At 56.9% G+C, this 15,240-nt stretch overlaps 4 protein-coding genes across 4 annotated transcripts; 2 read left to right on the top strand and 2 right to left on the bottom strand.

The window, feature by feature from the left end:
• Nucleotides 1–837: 837 nt before the first annotated feature.
• GCG54_00014752 (uncharacterized protein) lies at nucleotides 838–2,883 on the bottom strand (the record flags this gene model as incomplete). The annotated part of the gene is made up of 1 exon (XM_045414573.1): nucleotides 838–2,883. The coding sequence occupies one exon, from the start codon at nucleotides 2,881–2,883 to the stop codon at nucleotides 838–840; it is 2,046 nt and encodes a 681-aa protein (XP_045260695.1).
• A 1,704-nt stretch (nucleotides 2,884–4,587) lies between these two features.
• On the bottom strand, nucleotides 4,588–5,358 carry GCG54_00014753 (uncharacterized protein; the record flags this gene model as incomplete). Its single annotated transcript, XM_045414574.1, has 1 exon — nucleotides 4,588–5,358. The coding sequence occupies one exon, from the start codon at nucleotides 5,356–5,358 to the stop codon at nucleotides 4,588–4,590; it is 771 nt and encodes a 256-aa protein (XP_045260696.1).
• Nucleotides 5,359–8,663: 3,305 nt separating this feature from the next.
• GCG54_00014754 (uncharacterized protein) lies at nucleotides 8,664–12,557 on the top strand (the record flags this gene model as incomplete). The annotated part of the gene is made up of 1 exon (XM_045414575.1): nucleotides 8,664–12,557. The coding sequence occupies one exon, from the start codon at nucleotides 8,664–8,666 to the stop codon at nucleotides 12,555–12,557; it is 3,894 nt and encodes a 1,297-aa protein (XP_045260697.1).
• A 1,311-nt stretch (nucleotides 12,558–13,868) lies between these two features.
• GCG54_00014755 (Extracellular exo-alpha-(1->5)-L-arabinofuranosidase) lies at nucleotides 13,869–14,928 on the top strand (the record flags this gene model as incomplete). The annotated part of the gene is made up of 2 exons (XM_045414576.1): nucleotides 13,869–14,235; nucleotides 14,300–14,928. Coding segments are annotated over 2 exons (996 nt in total), but the record flags the coding sequence as incomplete, so codon positions are not given.
• Nucleotides 14,929–15,240: the final 312 nt, after the last annotated feature.

A 15,240-nucleotide genomic window follows, 5' to 3' on the forward strand; every position in this document is an offset into this window, starting at 1 on the left:
GGAGGTATATCTCTCTCAATTGACCCGCCACGATAAAACGGAAGCCCTCGGTCACACAATCTTCTGCTTTTATATACGCAACAGCTTGACGGCGCAATTGGGAAACAACGGGGATACCTCATTCTTTTTTCTCTCGGGGCTCTTTTTGGTCCGGCGCGGCCCTTTCTTGAATATCTATATTCCACGGCCCGCCGCCAAATTTTGTTTTGGACATTTGGCAGATATCCTGGATATGGGAGAAAACATCTGGAAACATCGCTATTGGTCTCGAGCCGGGGGGCTAGCAACAGGGACGCCTTACATGAATGTTTAGTTCCCTCCCCCCTTTCTCGGACTAAGCCCTACATATACCTAGTGTCTGCTTCTTAATGCGACATAAAAACTCATCCTTTTAAATATCATTCCTCAGTAATGTGATGTGATGTAAATGATTTTGGTGTTTGTGAGTGGTGCTGTGCCGTTCATCCCGTGTGTTCGTCTCAAGTGAGATGACAGCGGGGTGAGAACAAGCTTCATGTGTGTTTCGACCGGGACAAGGGCTGCACGTGGCTGTAAATTTCGACAGTCGTGGTCTGACTGTCTGTCACCGACGACTCATGTGCTGTGAGGAGGCCTTCAGGTTGGATCTATGATTTTTTTTTAATGGTAAAAAGCCAATATGGTAACGTCAAATTCAGCTTTCAATGATGCGATTCTCAATGAACTCCAAGGCCAGTACGCACACGCTCCCATCAGTCTTTGTCCAGTTCACTATCGCCATGCCCAATTCATTATCGTCGTGTCCAGTTCATTATCGCCATGTCCAAAGCCCTTTCCTTTCTCCAATATCCATCCCATTCAGAAAATCTCCTCATCATCTTCACCAATACGCAGATCGCTCATATCGAACTTTGCACCCAACTTAGCCCGCGCCTTGCTGCTGCGGCGTGCCCCAGACTGGGCGGCTCTGCTTGAGCCAGCAACAACAGCACCCTGTGAGCCCTCCTGAGGTGCACTCTCAACAGTAGCAGTCGTGTTCTCCGTCGTGTTCTCAGTAGAGGCAGCCTCATCCCGCGTGCTCTGGATGAGTCGTCGCTGCTGAGGAGGCGAAGGAGACCCATCCGACTGCATCGTAAGGTCCTTGAACGGCCTGCTCTTCACCTCTCCATCCTTCTCCACCAACTTCCTCGGCGCGCGGTTGGTTGACTTGACAGGGCTGAGGTGTAGTGTCGAAGGCGTCTCGAGGGCCTCATCGTCATCCTGTACAGGCTGGATCGAGACCCCAGGGGGCGGCAAGCTTCTCCTCGTAGGCGATCTTCCACGCTGCTCCTCCACATCATCATCAAACCTCACCTCCTTCCCCTTCCCCTTAATCGACGACCGCCTTCGCTCCGGTTGCTGCTGCTCTTCCCCCTCGCTCACCCTCCGGTTCGCCTTGAAAAAGTGTCCAATATTAAGCGGCTGATGCTGTCCCGGCTCATGGTCACACGGGCACCCCGCCACACGGCACGGGTGGTAAATGCACATCCCCATCTTCCTCCTCCTCCTCTCCTCCTTCTTCTGCCGCCTCTCCGCCTCCTGCGCCGCCAGCTCCGCCTCCCGCGCGCGCTGGTTCACCGCCGCGCTCGTCGAGACGTACAGCAGGTACGAGAGCACGCGCACCCGCGTCCCGCACGGCGTGACCACCAGCACCGTGTCCCCCTCGCCGTCCGTCTCCCACAGGTCCGGCACGAAGTACACCCGGTGCTGGCGGAAGACGCAGTCGGCGGTCGTGATATTGAGAGTGTGCGCCAGGTCGGCCGGCATCTCCACGGCTTCACCCCAGGTGGAGGGGATCCAGGTGGCGTCGTTGGGCTGCGCGTTCGGGATGGGTGGGGGCGGGAGGCGGGAGGAAGCCGGCGGGGCGTAGGTGGTGGGCGAGGCGAGGTAGTCGGAGAGAAAGGTGGCGACGACGGGGGTGGTGGTGGGGTTGCGGCGCGGCGCGGTGTGGCCCCAGCCGAAGGGGGAGTCGGCGCCGGGGAGGGTGAGGCGCGGGCCGGAGTGCGGGTTGGAGGAGGACCAGTCGGAGAAGTATGCGGAGGAGGAGGGGTTGGTAGCGGATGCGTAGTCTTCGTCGGAGTAGTATTCTTCTTCGTCGTAGTCGTCGTCCTCGGTTTGGGTGGTCGTGGGCTGGACGCGGCGAGGGGCGGGCATCGGGGTGTGAGGTCTGGGTGCGGCTCGGGCTGGGACTTGCTGGGAGTGGGTTCCGCGTGTGGTGGGAGCAGCGTATGTGACGCGGCCGCGGCCTCGAGGGGCGATGGGAGCAGCAGCCGGCATGGAGGTGTTTGTTGCGAGGGCCATGGCTCCTTGGCCGGCTTGGTTGGTGACTTGAGGGCTCGGTTGCAATCCGTATCGCATCCGCGAGCCTCTTCCACCTCTCGGACGAGACGGCCAGCGTCCTCCTGAGTTCATAGACGGACGTCCCGAGACAGCTGCAGGGTTGGCGGCGGAAGGGTAGTTATTAATGCTGAAGGTGTTGGTAGGGACTCCTGCTCCGAAGGCGGGAGGAGGGCGCCGCAAGTTTGACGAGCTGGGCCGAGGAGGCGCTTCCAGCAGTGCCGGGAACCCAGGGATCGCGGGCGACGGGTCGTAAAGGGGTTGGAAGGAGGCGCGGGGGATGCGGTAGACGCGGTCGCTGCGACGGCGTACGTTCTCAGGGATCGGCTCCTGGGGGAAGTGGAGGACGAGGCAGTCGTAGCAGGTGATGTCCTCCGGGCCTTGGATGGCCATCCAGGGGCTGTCGCCGCAGGCGGCGAAAGGGAGCCCGTTGGAGACAACAGCGTGGCAGGGGTCTTGGATCTGGGGGAAGTGGACGGGAAAGCCGCAGCTGATGCAGATCGATTGGGGGAGAAGTGTCCAGCACATCGTGAGGGTTGTTGGTTGTGAGAAGGGAAAGGAAGGAAGGTGGTGAAAAGTTTGCGGAGGTGAGGTGAAGGTGAAGTTGCAAGAGAGGGTGGAGCTTGAGAAAGGTGAGGTTGAGATGGTGTGCCTAGAGGGTATTGCAGGCAATTAATCAGAATAAAATCGAAGTAAAGACGAGAAGGGTTGTGATATCCAGGGGTAAGTGTCTTCGGAGATGGAAAATGTTGAGACAGGTGAAGAGATGGTGCCTGGTGAGTATTGTAGACAATCAACTAGAATAAAGTCGAAGTTAAGACGAGAAGGTTGTCCAAATATGTGTGGAGATGGAAAGGTGAGAGCGTGCGAAAGGACGAAGTTGAGATTGAGGACCTCAAGGTCAAATGTAATTGAAGTTGGGTATCGTAGAAGTGAAGTTGAGGTTGTGATGTCGCCTGCCAGAAGCTGTGTGATGAAGGAAAGGAAACAACTCGAAGGTGAAATCGAGGGAGTTTTATGCCGAAGTCGAGTCCAGTGAAGAGAGAGAAGCCTTGGTCTTTGTGTAAGTGTGTGGCATTGTTCTTTCTCCGATATTACTCGACTGAGAACAACGACTTGACCAAGGTGCAGGCATTGATGTCCAGGCAATGAGGAAAGGTTACCTGTCAAGGCAGTCGTTCAAGGTCAAGTTTCTTTGCGCTGAACTTAAAGACAATCAAGGTACGACCAGGCCCCTTTGAAGACATTGACGAACAACCTTTTGTAGCTTTTCAACGTCAATGGGTGATTTCTAGTTTCTTAGGCCCTTGACGTCGTCTCTCGACTTGTGAAAGAAAGGCTTTGATTCCCTTGGGAAGCCCGGCACTGGCGTGACAATGTCATTGTTGCCCATAAAGACTGTCAGTGCTTAGAGAGAAAAATATCTCGCATCTGTTGTTTTCATTTCCTGTCGAGATCGTCCGTCTTCGGCCAACGCGAGAAGTCGTTGGCGGAGACATACACACGACATACCTACTCAAGACATAAGTGAGGATGTGATGGGCGAAAACCGCAACTGCTGAGGTGCAGTAAGATGGAGCGCATGAACGTGTCATAATTAAAATCTAATGCCAACACACGAGCAAGAAAAGGAATCGTTGGGCATGTGGTGTTAAACACTTATAGAACCTAGGTCAAAAATGCAAAAAGTCGACGTTGGCCTGATTCGAACAGACGCTCCCGAAGGAACAAGATTTCTAGTCTTGCGCATTAGACCACTCTGCCACAACGCCAGATGTGGAAAGCTGGAAGATCCCAGTTCCGTAATTGGGATGCCGAATCGTGAGCTAATGAGGCGTGGCGAGCCCTTGCCGAAGCGAGTCAAGCCAAGGGTGGGCTAGTTAGTGGTGGGGCGGCAATCGAACAACAACTCTGTGCTGCCTTGGGGACTACATGTCAAAGCTCACGACGTCAACTGATGGTTTTTGATTCTGGGAAAAGGCTGAGGAACACGGACGAGGTCTGTTCTTGAGTTGGTGACTTTCTTAAAACGACCGGGCCTGGATTTGCAGCCCGACCGTGCTCACGGCGTTTGATGCTTGATTTCGAGGTTCTGGACAGATGCCCCCAGCAAGGCAGTAGCCAATATCACAAGTATGAACGATAACGTGAATCAAGTGAGCCGTCTATTCAAGCAGAAAAAACATCTATAAAATACAGCGAACCTACCAAGAAACATCCCAAGACAGCACCCTATCGCGACGTGCTGCGCTGGCGCCGTCTGCCCCTAGCATCCTCCTCCCGCATCTCCCGCTCCCGCGCCGCGCTCTCCGCAATCTCAACCGCCCGTCTCTCCCTCTCCGCGCGATTCTCCGCGTCCTCCTTCAGATGCCGCTCATGCTCCGCATCATAATCCGTCTCGTCCTGCCCGCCCACCAGCGCAATCGCCAGCTCCCGCGTCGTCCCGCGCACATGGTCCACAACCTCCTTCTTCGCCTCCATCAGACACTTCACAAACGCCTGCACCCCCGCGTTCCCCATCGCCTCGGGGCCAAGGTGCCGGTATATCGCCTGCTCGATCGCGCTCCACACCACGTCCGTCTTCACGCCCAAGCCGGCGATGACGTGGTGCACGCCCTCCCACATCATCGCGTGGCAGCGGCCCAGCAGCGCGCCGTGGGCGCACTGGGCTTGGTACTCGAGGTCGCGGATGTGCTTCTGCATCGCGTCGGAGTACTCGCCGCGCTTCTCGCGCTCGGCTTCGGCGGTGAGGTAGTTGATGTCGGCGCGGTGTGAGCAGGACGGGCAGATCATGGGCCGGCGGGCGTAGAAGTCGTCGCGGTTGACTTTGGAGGAGGTGACGGACTCGAAGCCGCCCCAGACGGCGCGGCAATTGAATTGCGGCAGGCCGTTGAGGGAGTAGCCGCCGCACTTGTCGAGGTGCTCGTAGCGCGCCCAGTAGCCGTCGCAGCCGCCTTGGGAGGGGGGGAAGCAGCGTTGGAGGGAGAAGACGCGCATGCACATTTTGAGGATGGGGGTGGGGAGGACTGACTTTTGGTTTTGGAGTTAGAGAGTAAGCGGGTTAAGAGTTGGTGGTTGTTGTATGGGATATCTGTGGTGGTGAGTTGGTTATTGCTGTTGATGGTTGTGATTGCTTGATGATCTGGATGGCATTGATGGCGACTTCAGCCATGGGTGATATATGTCCTCCACGAGTGGTTGAGGACTTGTTCCACGGGTGAACATGATAAAAGATTGTGAACAACCAAGGAAGTCAGTGATGGTCCTCGACTAAGAACTCTTAGTGTTTGGCTCAACAAGTCAATTGTGCATCACAAAGGGGCTTTGAGGGCATTCACACCCAGTCGAGGCGAACAAGAAGACCTCAAGGGCCATTGTTCCACATCCAGTCTGCGCCGAAGCGGCTGGTAGAACACAACTCATTGCCGTAAGCCACACTTGCAGCTTCTCACGAGAATGCATCATCAACAAAAGAGCTCCGAGAAAGAGAAGCTTCAAGATACCACAGGGGATATCCCTCCGCCGCACATCAGCCCTGCCACCACAGAGCTCTGCACTCACAGCAGCTCAAACCACCGGCCGTGAAATTCGACAAGAATAGCCTCCGTCAACTCTCCGAGATGCCTCATCCCAGGCACGCCTCGAAAGGCCGACGACGGCATGTACCGAGAAAAACCCTCCCCTACGCAACGCGTCGGGGGAAACGATCGGGCGCGTCGCGGGTAGATTGTTAGAGCGACGACGGCCGCGGCTCCCGGGCCAAACGGGGCGCCCGCCGGCGGACGCCACTGGGATCTAGCAGCGAGACGAGGCGTTACAGCTGAGGGGTCCTGTGACGGATGCTTGTCTGACATGTCGTTGGCGGAGAGGTCCCCGAGGGCAAAGGGTCTTTTCTTCTTTTGCGGGGTGGACTCGAGGAGCTGATGAACCCTTGCGTTGGAGCGTAAGCTGGGGTCAGCATTGAGGAGGACGACGGGACGAGGCGCCGTTGGATGCTTGCAAAGGATTCGATGCTTCCTTCCCACTCGGGACGGTTCCGGCGGCTTGAGGTGAATGTCGTCGGAAGGAGCCAGCCGCGGGTTGTCAGTGCGGGACAGACGATTTCGAGGTCGTGGTGATTGATGCGATGGATGAGACGGAGGGGGGATGGCGAGACTCGGATGTCTCGTCATTGGGGGCAGACGGCGTTGATCAAGGGATGTGGGCTGTAATTCAGCTGGCTTGGTATTTGTTGCTCTCTGGAGCGAGGCGAATCGGGGATGATTGGAAGCGAATGATGGGATGATGGCATGATCTGCAAGCTCCCGTTGCTGCGACGTGTAACGGATGGCAGATGGTTGAAGGTGGATGGATCATGGGGAGGAAGGCCACAGTCCACCTACAGTGTGTGGTTGGAGAAATCTCCCGGTTCGAGTCTACGTAAGCCGTATCACGCACACTGTGCAAGCATCTCCATCCCCAAGAGTGCCTCATCCATGCAATGTTGTGTCCCCGTCTGCAACCCCCACGATCCGGAAAAATAGAGCAAGGCAGCTTCAGTCGTGGCTGGGACATACTCCAACCTCAATTCTAATGAAAATCCTGCATGGCAGGCAAGGAGGAAGGCGGCGTCATGAGACGTGCTGTTTTCGGTCTGGGACCACGTCCAAGAATGCTGATGTCTCTCTTTTTTTGCCCGTTTCATTTCCCAGTTGCTCGGTGTACCTACTTGCGGTTTCAATGTGAACTGCGTGTGTTGTCCCTCGGGCTCTCTGTCTCTGCTTCAGTCTGAGTCCGGACATTTGTGCGTTCCAGAGTCAAATCCAGAAAAAAAGGTCCCGGGCAACTGGAAGCATCCAAAGTTTATGGGACACGGCCGGTGAGCACGCGGTGGACGTTGCGGGTTTGAGACGAGAAGTTAGACGGTGCCGTTCACGTGGCAGAGGCAGAGGTAGAGAGATGGGAGCAGATGCATGCATCGGTTCGGGGAGGTTGAAGATGGGGGCCGCTGATATGGGTCTTGTCAATGGATCCATCATCCATGGACTTGAATGGAGACGCTGGACGGACGGACATGTGGATGTGGATGTTCGCGGCCCAATCAGGCCCCAGTTAGATTGCATCGGAGCGTTTCTGATGTGATTGCGACCCAGGTTGCCAGGCAGAAGGAGGGGAATGAAGGTGCACTGTCGAAGCAAGCGACGCTCATTGTCCCGTCAGTCTCTGCCTTTCTTTGATGAAATGGCCTTGGCTGCTGGGCATTCAGGATGCAAAGTCCCCGAAGTCGTGCAGGATGCAGCCAGGTCAGGGGCCAACCCAAGGCGAGGCAAACATCCATATCTGTACCTATTCATCAGCACCAGAGATAGGCCCAACCGGCAGAATGCCTACGTTCCTACAGAGTAGTACACTAGCAGGACCCCAAAGATCCAAGATGACGCGACTGACACCCACTGACTGCAGGACGCCAGTCCGGGCGGCGGAATCGAGTCCTTGGCCCCTGTCCTTGGGCATTGGTCCTTGGTCCTTGGTCCTTTGGAACGGCCGGTACGTACTCTTTTTGAGCGAGGTGAGCGCCAGTGTAAAGGGAAGGCACGCACGGCTAGCAGGTGCAGCTTCTGGGTTCCAGTTAGTTTGGGGGTCCCAGCAGCCGGTTGCCGCCAGCCCAGACAAAAAAGACGTCCAGTGGGAGGCATGCGCCGGGTTGGGACTGGACAGCAGCAATTGGAAGGTGGGCAGCAATACCACTGGAATACCACCTTACCTACCCAACACCAAATACCTAGGTACAGCTAACCAGCTAACTTAGGTAAGTAGGTAAGCAACCGACTGCTGTCTTCTTCTTTTTTCTTTTCTTCCATCCAACTGCGACAATCTCCCATGACGAATGTCGCCCGCACTTCTTCTTCCATCTGACACCACCGCACCAACACTCTCACCCACCAAGCGCATACACACTTCTCTTTCACCTCGAACAGACTGCCCTGAGCAAAACTATGACTGCGCCCCGGCCTGCAAGGAGATGATCGCGTCTCATACAGGAGGCTGAAGACTGATCTTCCCCGTTGACGTCGACTGCACGCCTGACACCAATAACCCACCCACTCACCTACCTTCTCTGGGCTGCCAGCATAGCTTCCCGTCCGCGATATCCCTCGATTCCGACTCCGACTCTCCGCCCTGTGCTCGTTTGAGCTACCTTCTCTCTCTCCCTCTCCCTCTTGTCTCTCTACCATTGCTTCCTGTTCTGCGACCACCCGCCACCCCTGCGCCCAGTGGACTGGATCACGTCTGGTCCATCCATCCACCCCGAACCCAGTTCCGCCGCGATGCTTTCCCATCTGCGGTTCCATCGACGGGGGCAATCGAATCCCACCTCGCCCAACCCTGAGCAGTCTTCTGCGCCCGCCCCGTGGGACCCCTCGCTTCCCCAGAAGTCTCCCTTCGTTCAAGATGCCGCCTTAAGCCCAGATGCCCGGTCGCCTGCCGCCACGACAAATTCCTCGCTGCCTCCAACACTGCCGCCCATCACCCGCGTCACCTCCTCCGGCTCCGAGTCGCCTTCGCCTCTTGACAGACCCTCCGTCGACCCCAAGTTGACGTTAGAGACATATGCTCAGAAGCAGCAGCCTGCGCCTCCCCCAGTGCGCTCTCCGCACAATTCGCAGTCTGGCTTCGTCGGTGGTGTCGCCTTGCGCAAGCAGCTCGACCAGCGTCAGCTCCTCCAGCTCCAGAAGCTCCAGCAGCAGCAACAACAACACGAACAACAATTACAACAACAAATGGCGGCGCTTTCGCCCGATCCGGCGGCCAATACTGCCTTCGACTATGCCAGCCACGAAACTCAATTCTCAAAGTCGAAGCCCGCACCGCCCCCGCCGATAAATACGGCCCCTCCAACGAGACCCCCACCACAACCCACGAAGTCTTCAAAACACAGCAGCTCTTTCGCGACGCCCACCGACTTGCACCAACATCATCTCAGCCCAATTCAATCGCAGCCGCCCGCCCCGAACTATGCTGCGACAGGCCGAAGACCTGCAGGAACGAGACTATCGAGCGAGCCGACCAACGTTCGCATGGCCAAGGATAGCGCTGAAGCCCCCAAGGGCAGGAAAGGGCTGCCCTTTCTGAAGAATCCGATGTCGACATTGCTCATGAGGAGGAAAACAAGCCAGAATGCGCCTGACCTGTCGCCTCTGCCTATTGGAGGGAACAGGCTGGGAGAGCCGTCCTACGACCCGCGCATCAGAGGCACACGAGTTCACGACTTCAGCGCCCCGCGAACGAGGAGAAGCATCCTGAACGACTCGTCAAATGCTGCGTCGGGCGCCAAGCCACAACCGTCTATACCCGAAGAGAAGCTGGACTTGGGCCAGACTTCATCCAGGGAAAGTGCGGCACCCTCTTCATTTCAGGGTAGGAACATCAGCAGTGCTTCTGAATCTGGCCGGTCTGGCTCCGTCAGCGTCAACTCCCAGACAGTCGCTGGGTCAAACAGCGTCACGTCCACAAAGGCAAGAAGTAGCATGAACCTCGACTCCAAGCCTCTGCCCGACGTCCCGCCTAAAGACTCGACGGCGTCGTCATCGCGGTCTGCCTCTGTCGTCTCCAAGAAGCCGTCTGTCAGCGCTGCATCTATCCTGTCCAAGACATTGCCTTCCACCAGGACGGTTCGCTCAAGAGGTGCCTCCTCGTCCGGTCAGGATGTCCTCTCCTCCGTGCCCCGCCACATGAAAAGTACGTCTTCTAGGTTCAGCTTCGATATGGTCGGTGCCGCAAAAGCGGAAAAGCTGCTCGAGGAACGCCACCGCCAGCGAGAGCTGGAGAGGAAAACGTCCGATCCTACTCCCAACCCGAACCGGGATTCCAGATTTGACGATTTTGACGACGAGTTCGATTACGACGCCATGATGGACGACGATGGCATGGAGGAGGAAATACCCATGAGCAATGATTTCGACGACTACGAAGAGGACTTTGACGCAGGTGGCACAGATCCCTTGGGTCTCGACGGCGAGGAGGACTTTGACGCGGGCGGGACTGATCCGCTAGGTCTTGATGTCGTGCCAGAGGTTGAAGCTGAGATGGACGAGGAAGACGAAAATGACCCGGATAATGACCAGGAGAACTTCGCAGGCTTCGTCTTCCAGCGTTCAAACCCTGCATCTGCGCTGACCAGCCCACACAGTGCTGGTTTGGCCTTGACACCAAGAGACGCTGATGGAAGGGTCATCGGCTTCGCGCTTTCAAAGGATACGCCGGACCTGAATCCTTCGCTATCTCCCGGCTACTATCCTGGCCAAAGCATGGACTCGCAAATGTTGGAACCGGCAGAGGGGCTTGCTATCCAGGGACTGAACATTGTCAATAAGCAGCCTCAAGAAGAGCAGCCAAGTGATGAAGAACAGCAGGGTGCTCAGATGGATCAGAAGCCACAGGAAGCGCCACAGAACAATCAATGGTTAGCACCTGCGATGCCCCCACCACCGCCGCCACCGCTGCCCAAGAAGGATGACCTTTACTTCGATAATGGTCTCTTGGACGAGCTTGACTTTGCTGGCGAGGGCGACGGCTCCACATTCGACGAGTCGATTTTTGACTTGGACGACACAGATCAGTACGGCCGGCCTCTCCCCGGCGTGTTCGCAAAGTTCCAGGCAGCTCGAGCTGCGTCCAACGCCACTGCTGCTGAAGAAAGCGTGGTCCTGGATCCCGCCGCGCAAGCCGATGCCGCCCAAGAAGATGCAGTCCAGGACACCAACGGCCAAGAAGGTGCTGCCCCTCAAAGCAGCAAGAGGGTGTCGGACAGCACCTCCAGGCTTTCCGCTCAATCCAACGCATCAGCCTCGACTGCCCACACGTCTCTGAGTGTGGGCATGCCAGCCCCGTCCAATGAGGAATCGAAGAGACAAAGCGAGAACTTGGGTCAAGAAGAATCGTCTTCCGCTATGACGTCAAGCTTTTCGAACGTGGAGCAGGGCAAGATGGAGGCTTATCAGGCCGCCCTTGCTGCAGCTGCATGCGAAGCTGCCGCCAATGGCAAGTTCCGACGAGACTCTTCGCCGCCTCCTAGCGAGATCATGTCGCCTGGGGCAGAGTCGTCTAGCTTGCCTCCCCAAGATGACTACCCTTTTGATGACGATGACAACGGCTTCCGTGAAGACCTCGATGACTACGATGTTGACTACGACGACTTTATCGCAGAGGCAAACGCTAGTGCCCTTGCCAACGATCAGGACGGCTGGTACGGTCAAGAATTCGGGTTTTACTCGGCGCCGATCGAGGGGCGTCACAGCAGAGACAACTCGACCGGGTCGGACGAGAAGCCGTTTGAGTACGCGAACGGTGGCTTCTTTGGGCCCTCGGGTGTTGGTCGGAGCAAGTCTGGCCGCATGATCTCGCGGGAGCCGAACTTGACGCCCATCACTGAAAGATCCGAATACTCCAACCGCAACTCGATTATGAGTCTCGGCATCCCGCCAGGCATCGGCTCTGGACCTTCCAGCCTGCAAAGTCCGGGACTGGCGCAGCTCGTGATGATGGCCGATGGCGAGGATAATATGAGCCTAACGGCCCTGATGAAGTTGCGTTCCAGGGCTTGGGGTGGATCACAGGCCAGCTTGGTCTCAAGTCGCGAGGGCTCTCCTAGGTCTGAGAGAGGTGACGGCGCGAGCTCACCGTGGGGTCCGGCTCCAAGCCGCGATATCTTGGGCATCCACAATGGTCACGTCCGCAAAAACTCGGCCTTTTCAATCAGAAGCCGTGACATGGACTCGGACGCGGGCAGCGGTGCTGGCTCTCCCACACTCACCATGTCCATGCCCACCCTCAGCTCTCCGACTCCTCCCATGCCTTCCCTCAACCCCGCTAGCCCGGCCGTCGCGGTGAACTCGCCCCATTTCACTCACAGCTCCTCGTTCGAGCCGGTGATGGAGTCGGAAGAGGTGGATGAGCTGTCAATCTCAAACTCCATCTCTCATTCAGGGCTGTGGATGAAGAGCCCCGACACCGCGATGCATCCCAACCTGGTGCCGCGAACCGATCCCACGCCCCAGCGCAGGCCCGGCATGGGTCACAAGCACAAGGGATCCGCTGATAGCATTTCTTACATAAAAGAGGAGGATGAAGGCGAAACAAGATGGGTGTTGGAGCGACGCTTCACCGCCGATAGCGGAGAGGTCGAAGTCCAGCGAGAGGTTGTTGGCAAAGGCCACATCTAGGAGGAACCCTCGCTGCTTTATTTCGATACCCTGCAGCCAGACGAGGAATCCGGCGTTCAACAGAAACGCCAACGAAGGAACGAATGATACCAAACACCAGCGATGGCGTAATTGTTTTGGAAACAGGATACCTTTGGCTACAAAGGACCAACAGGAGTTAATCATGGTACATATATAGAGAACAGAGCCCCGGCTATGCATCATAATGCGATGTAATGATAAGGGGAGGGCAGCATTGACACGAGCAATGAGCCTGCAATAGGATAATTGAAGCATATCTACCATCCAAGCACGAGTCTCTGTGTGCAGTCTCTGTGTGCAATTTGATGGAAAGATCACTGACCCCAAGTTACTAATTTCATGGTATTGCGCGTCTTTTGGAGGATGCTTCTGATTGAGCGGGGATGACAGGATAAACCGCGTCTCACAGAAACATCGACCATGTCGAGTTCATCCGATGTAAGAACACACCCAACCCAACAACACGATGCCTCTTAGTAGCGGCCGTATCACAGGGCGTCTTTCTTGTTCGGCATCAATCAATTGATGGGAATTTCTCCATCTCTCCCTTGAGCCAAGCCTCCCAGACGCATTACACTGACTCTCACATGGCCTCTGGCCCGTTCCCGATCCAACCCTGTCGCCACGCTACTTTCTTCGATGGACGTAGGGATCCGAAGCGCTCCAATCATCTCATACCAACCGCGACCAAATTCCCGGGCATCCCAAGAAACACCGAGCCACCCACCTAGTCAGTGTAAGCTTATTTGCTCGCTCGCCCCGGAGAATTTAGGCTTTGGATGTCCGTCCGGGGAAGGGGTGTTGTGCCTGGCGGCCTACGCCGGCACCTGCGGGACGCCCCTGTCTTTGGAGACCGCTCATCGACTGCCATGATGTGGTGTAAGCTGCTTATGCAGACGCGGTATCTTGCGCGCGCGCGTGTGCCTTTGGTGTTAGTCGCAGCAACCGGCATCCGCAACCACCACACCCCGCTCCGGGCCCAGTCTCCGTCGCGAAATCCCACCAATCCCCTGCCCTCTCCGATATTGCGGACCTGGACCATGGTCTTTTCTGGACCTGTACTCCGGCCGCGGTGTTGAAGCCCTTGATGTGAGGTCCTGCCTCCTTGCATGTGCGAAGTCTTCGGACCGGAAAGGTGAAGTTGCCTGCTGAGAGTGGCCAGCCGCCAGACGCCTCCTTCAACATAATGGACTGGACCTCCCAGACCACGACCTCGCGCCCATATAACCCCCTCCCCGTCCCTTCCTTCCTCCGCCATCCTCCATTTCTCCCACCTTCGCCGAAACAGCCCCCGTCTCTCCCAAAATGAGACTCCTCCCCCTCCTAACCGCCCTCCTGGGCCTGCTGCCCTTCACGGCCACGGCCTTCACCAACCCGATCCGCCGCCCCGGCGGCTCCGACCCGTTCCTGACGTACTCGGGCGACGGCTACTACTACCTCCTGTCGACGACATGGTCGACGGTCGAGATCGCGCGGTCAACAACCATCGACGGGCTCAAGACGGCCGCCAAGAAGGTCGTCTACTCGTCGGGGGACTCCTCGCGCTGCTGCAACGTATGGGCACCCGAGGTGCACTGGCTCGGCAACCGGTGGTACATTTACTTCACGGCGGGGGGGAGTGCGAATCTGGATAATCAGCGGATGCATGTCCTCAGAGGTGAGTTGCAGCAGTCACGCCATCCGTGGCGATGGAGACATGAAGTAGACTAACGTGGGCACAGGCGGCACGACCCCTTGGGACGACTACACCTACGTCGGTCGCATCGGCGCCGACGAGTGGTCCATCGACGCCTCCGTGCTCCGCACCGCCTCATTCGGCAACTTCCTCATGTACTCGTGCTTCCATGGCGCCGCGTACCAGTCCATCTGCATCCAGAAGCTCAACGACGACAACGTCTCCACCTCGGGCTCTGTGTCTTTGATCTCGCAGCCGACGCAGTCCTGGGAGAAGGTCTCGCACCCTGTCAACGAAGGGCCCGCGGCGCTCTACTTTGGCGGGAAAACGTACATCGCGTACTCGGCGTCGTACTGCTGGAGCGCGAGCTACTGCCTGGGCCTGCTGACCTGGGACGGCAAGACGAGCCCGCTGAGCGCGAGCGCGTGGAGCAAGGGCAACGGGTGTGTGCTGAGTAGTGGCAATGGGCACTATGGCACCGGACACAACAGCTTCTTCCAGAGCCCGAAGGGCGACCAGACGTGGATCGCGTACCATGCGACGGCGAACAGTGCGGGTGCGTGTGATGACAGTCGGTATACGATGGTGCAGATGCTGGGGACGCATAGTAATGGCAGTCCGAACTTTGGGACGCCTGTGGCATTTAGTTATGTGTACGGGGAGCCGAGTAAGTAAAGAGATTGGAAGGGAATTTTTGTGTATGCTTTCTTTGAGACCCGACGGCGGCTCCCTTGATGCCCTTGGTTTTTCCCATAGGAACATTTGCGCTCACTAACTTTCGAAATCACGACTTCCAACGTACATACGTGACAAATACGCATACCTTGCACAAAAACCGGCGTCGCCTACCAACTTTCTTGACTAGCACGAAGCACCCATGTGTCTAGTCCAGAAACTCTAGAAGCTGTAGGCCTTTACACAGCGAACGTGCAATTGTGTTGTTGAGGAACTTCGGCATTGTTGATTATATCTAGGGTCCTAGCTAAC

Source organism: Colletotrichum gloeosporioides (assembly GCF_011800055.1).
Source record: "Colletotrichum gloeosporioides strain Lc1 chromosome Unknown consensus_66, whole genome shotgun sequence".
Lineage (NCBI taxonomy): Eukaryota > Fungi > Ascomycota > Sordariomycetes > Glomerellales > Glomerellaceae > Colletotrichum > Colletotrichum gloeosporioides.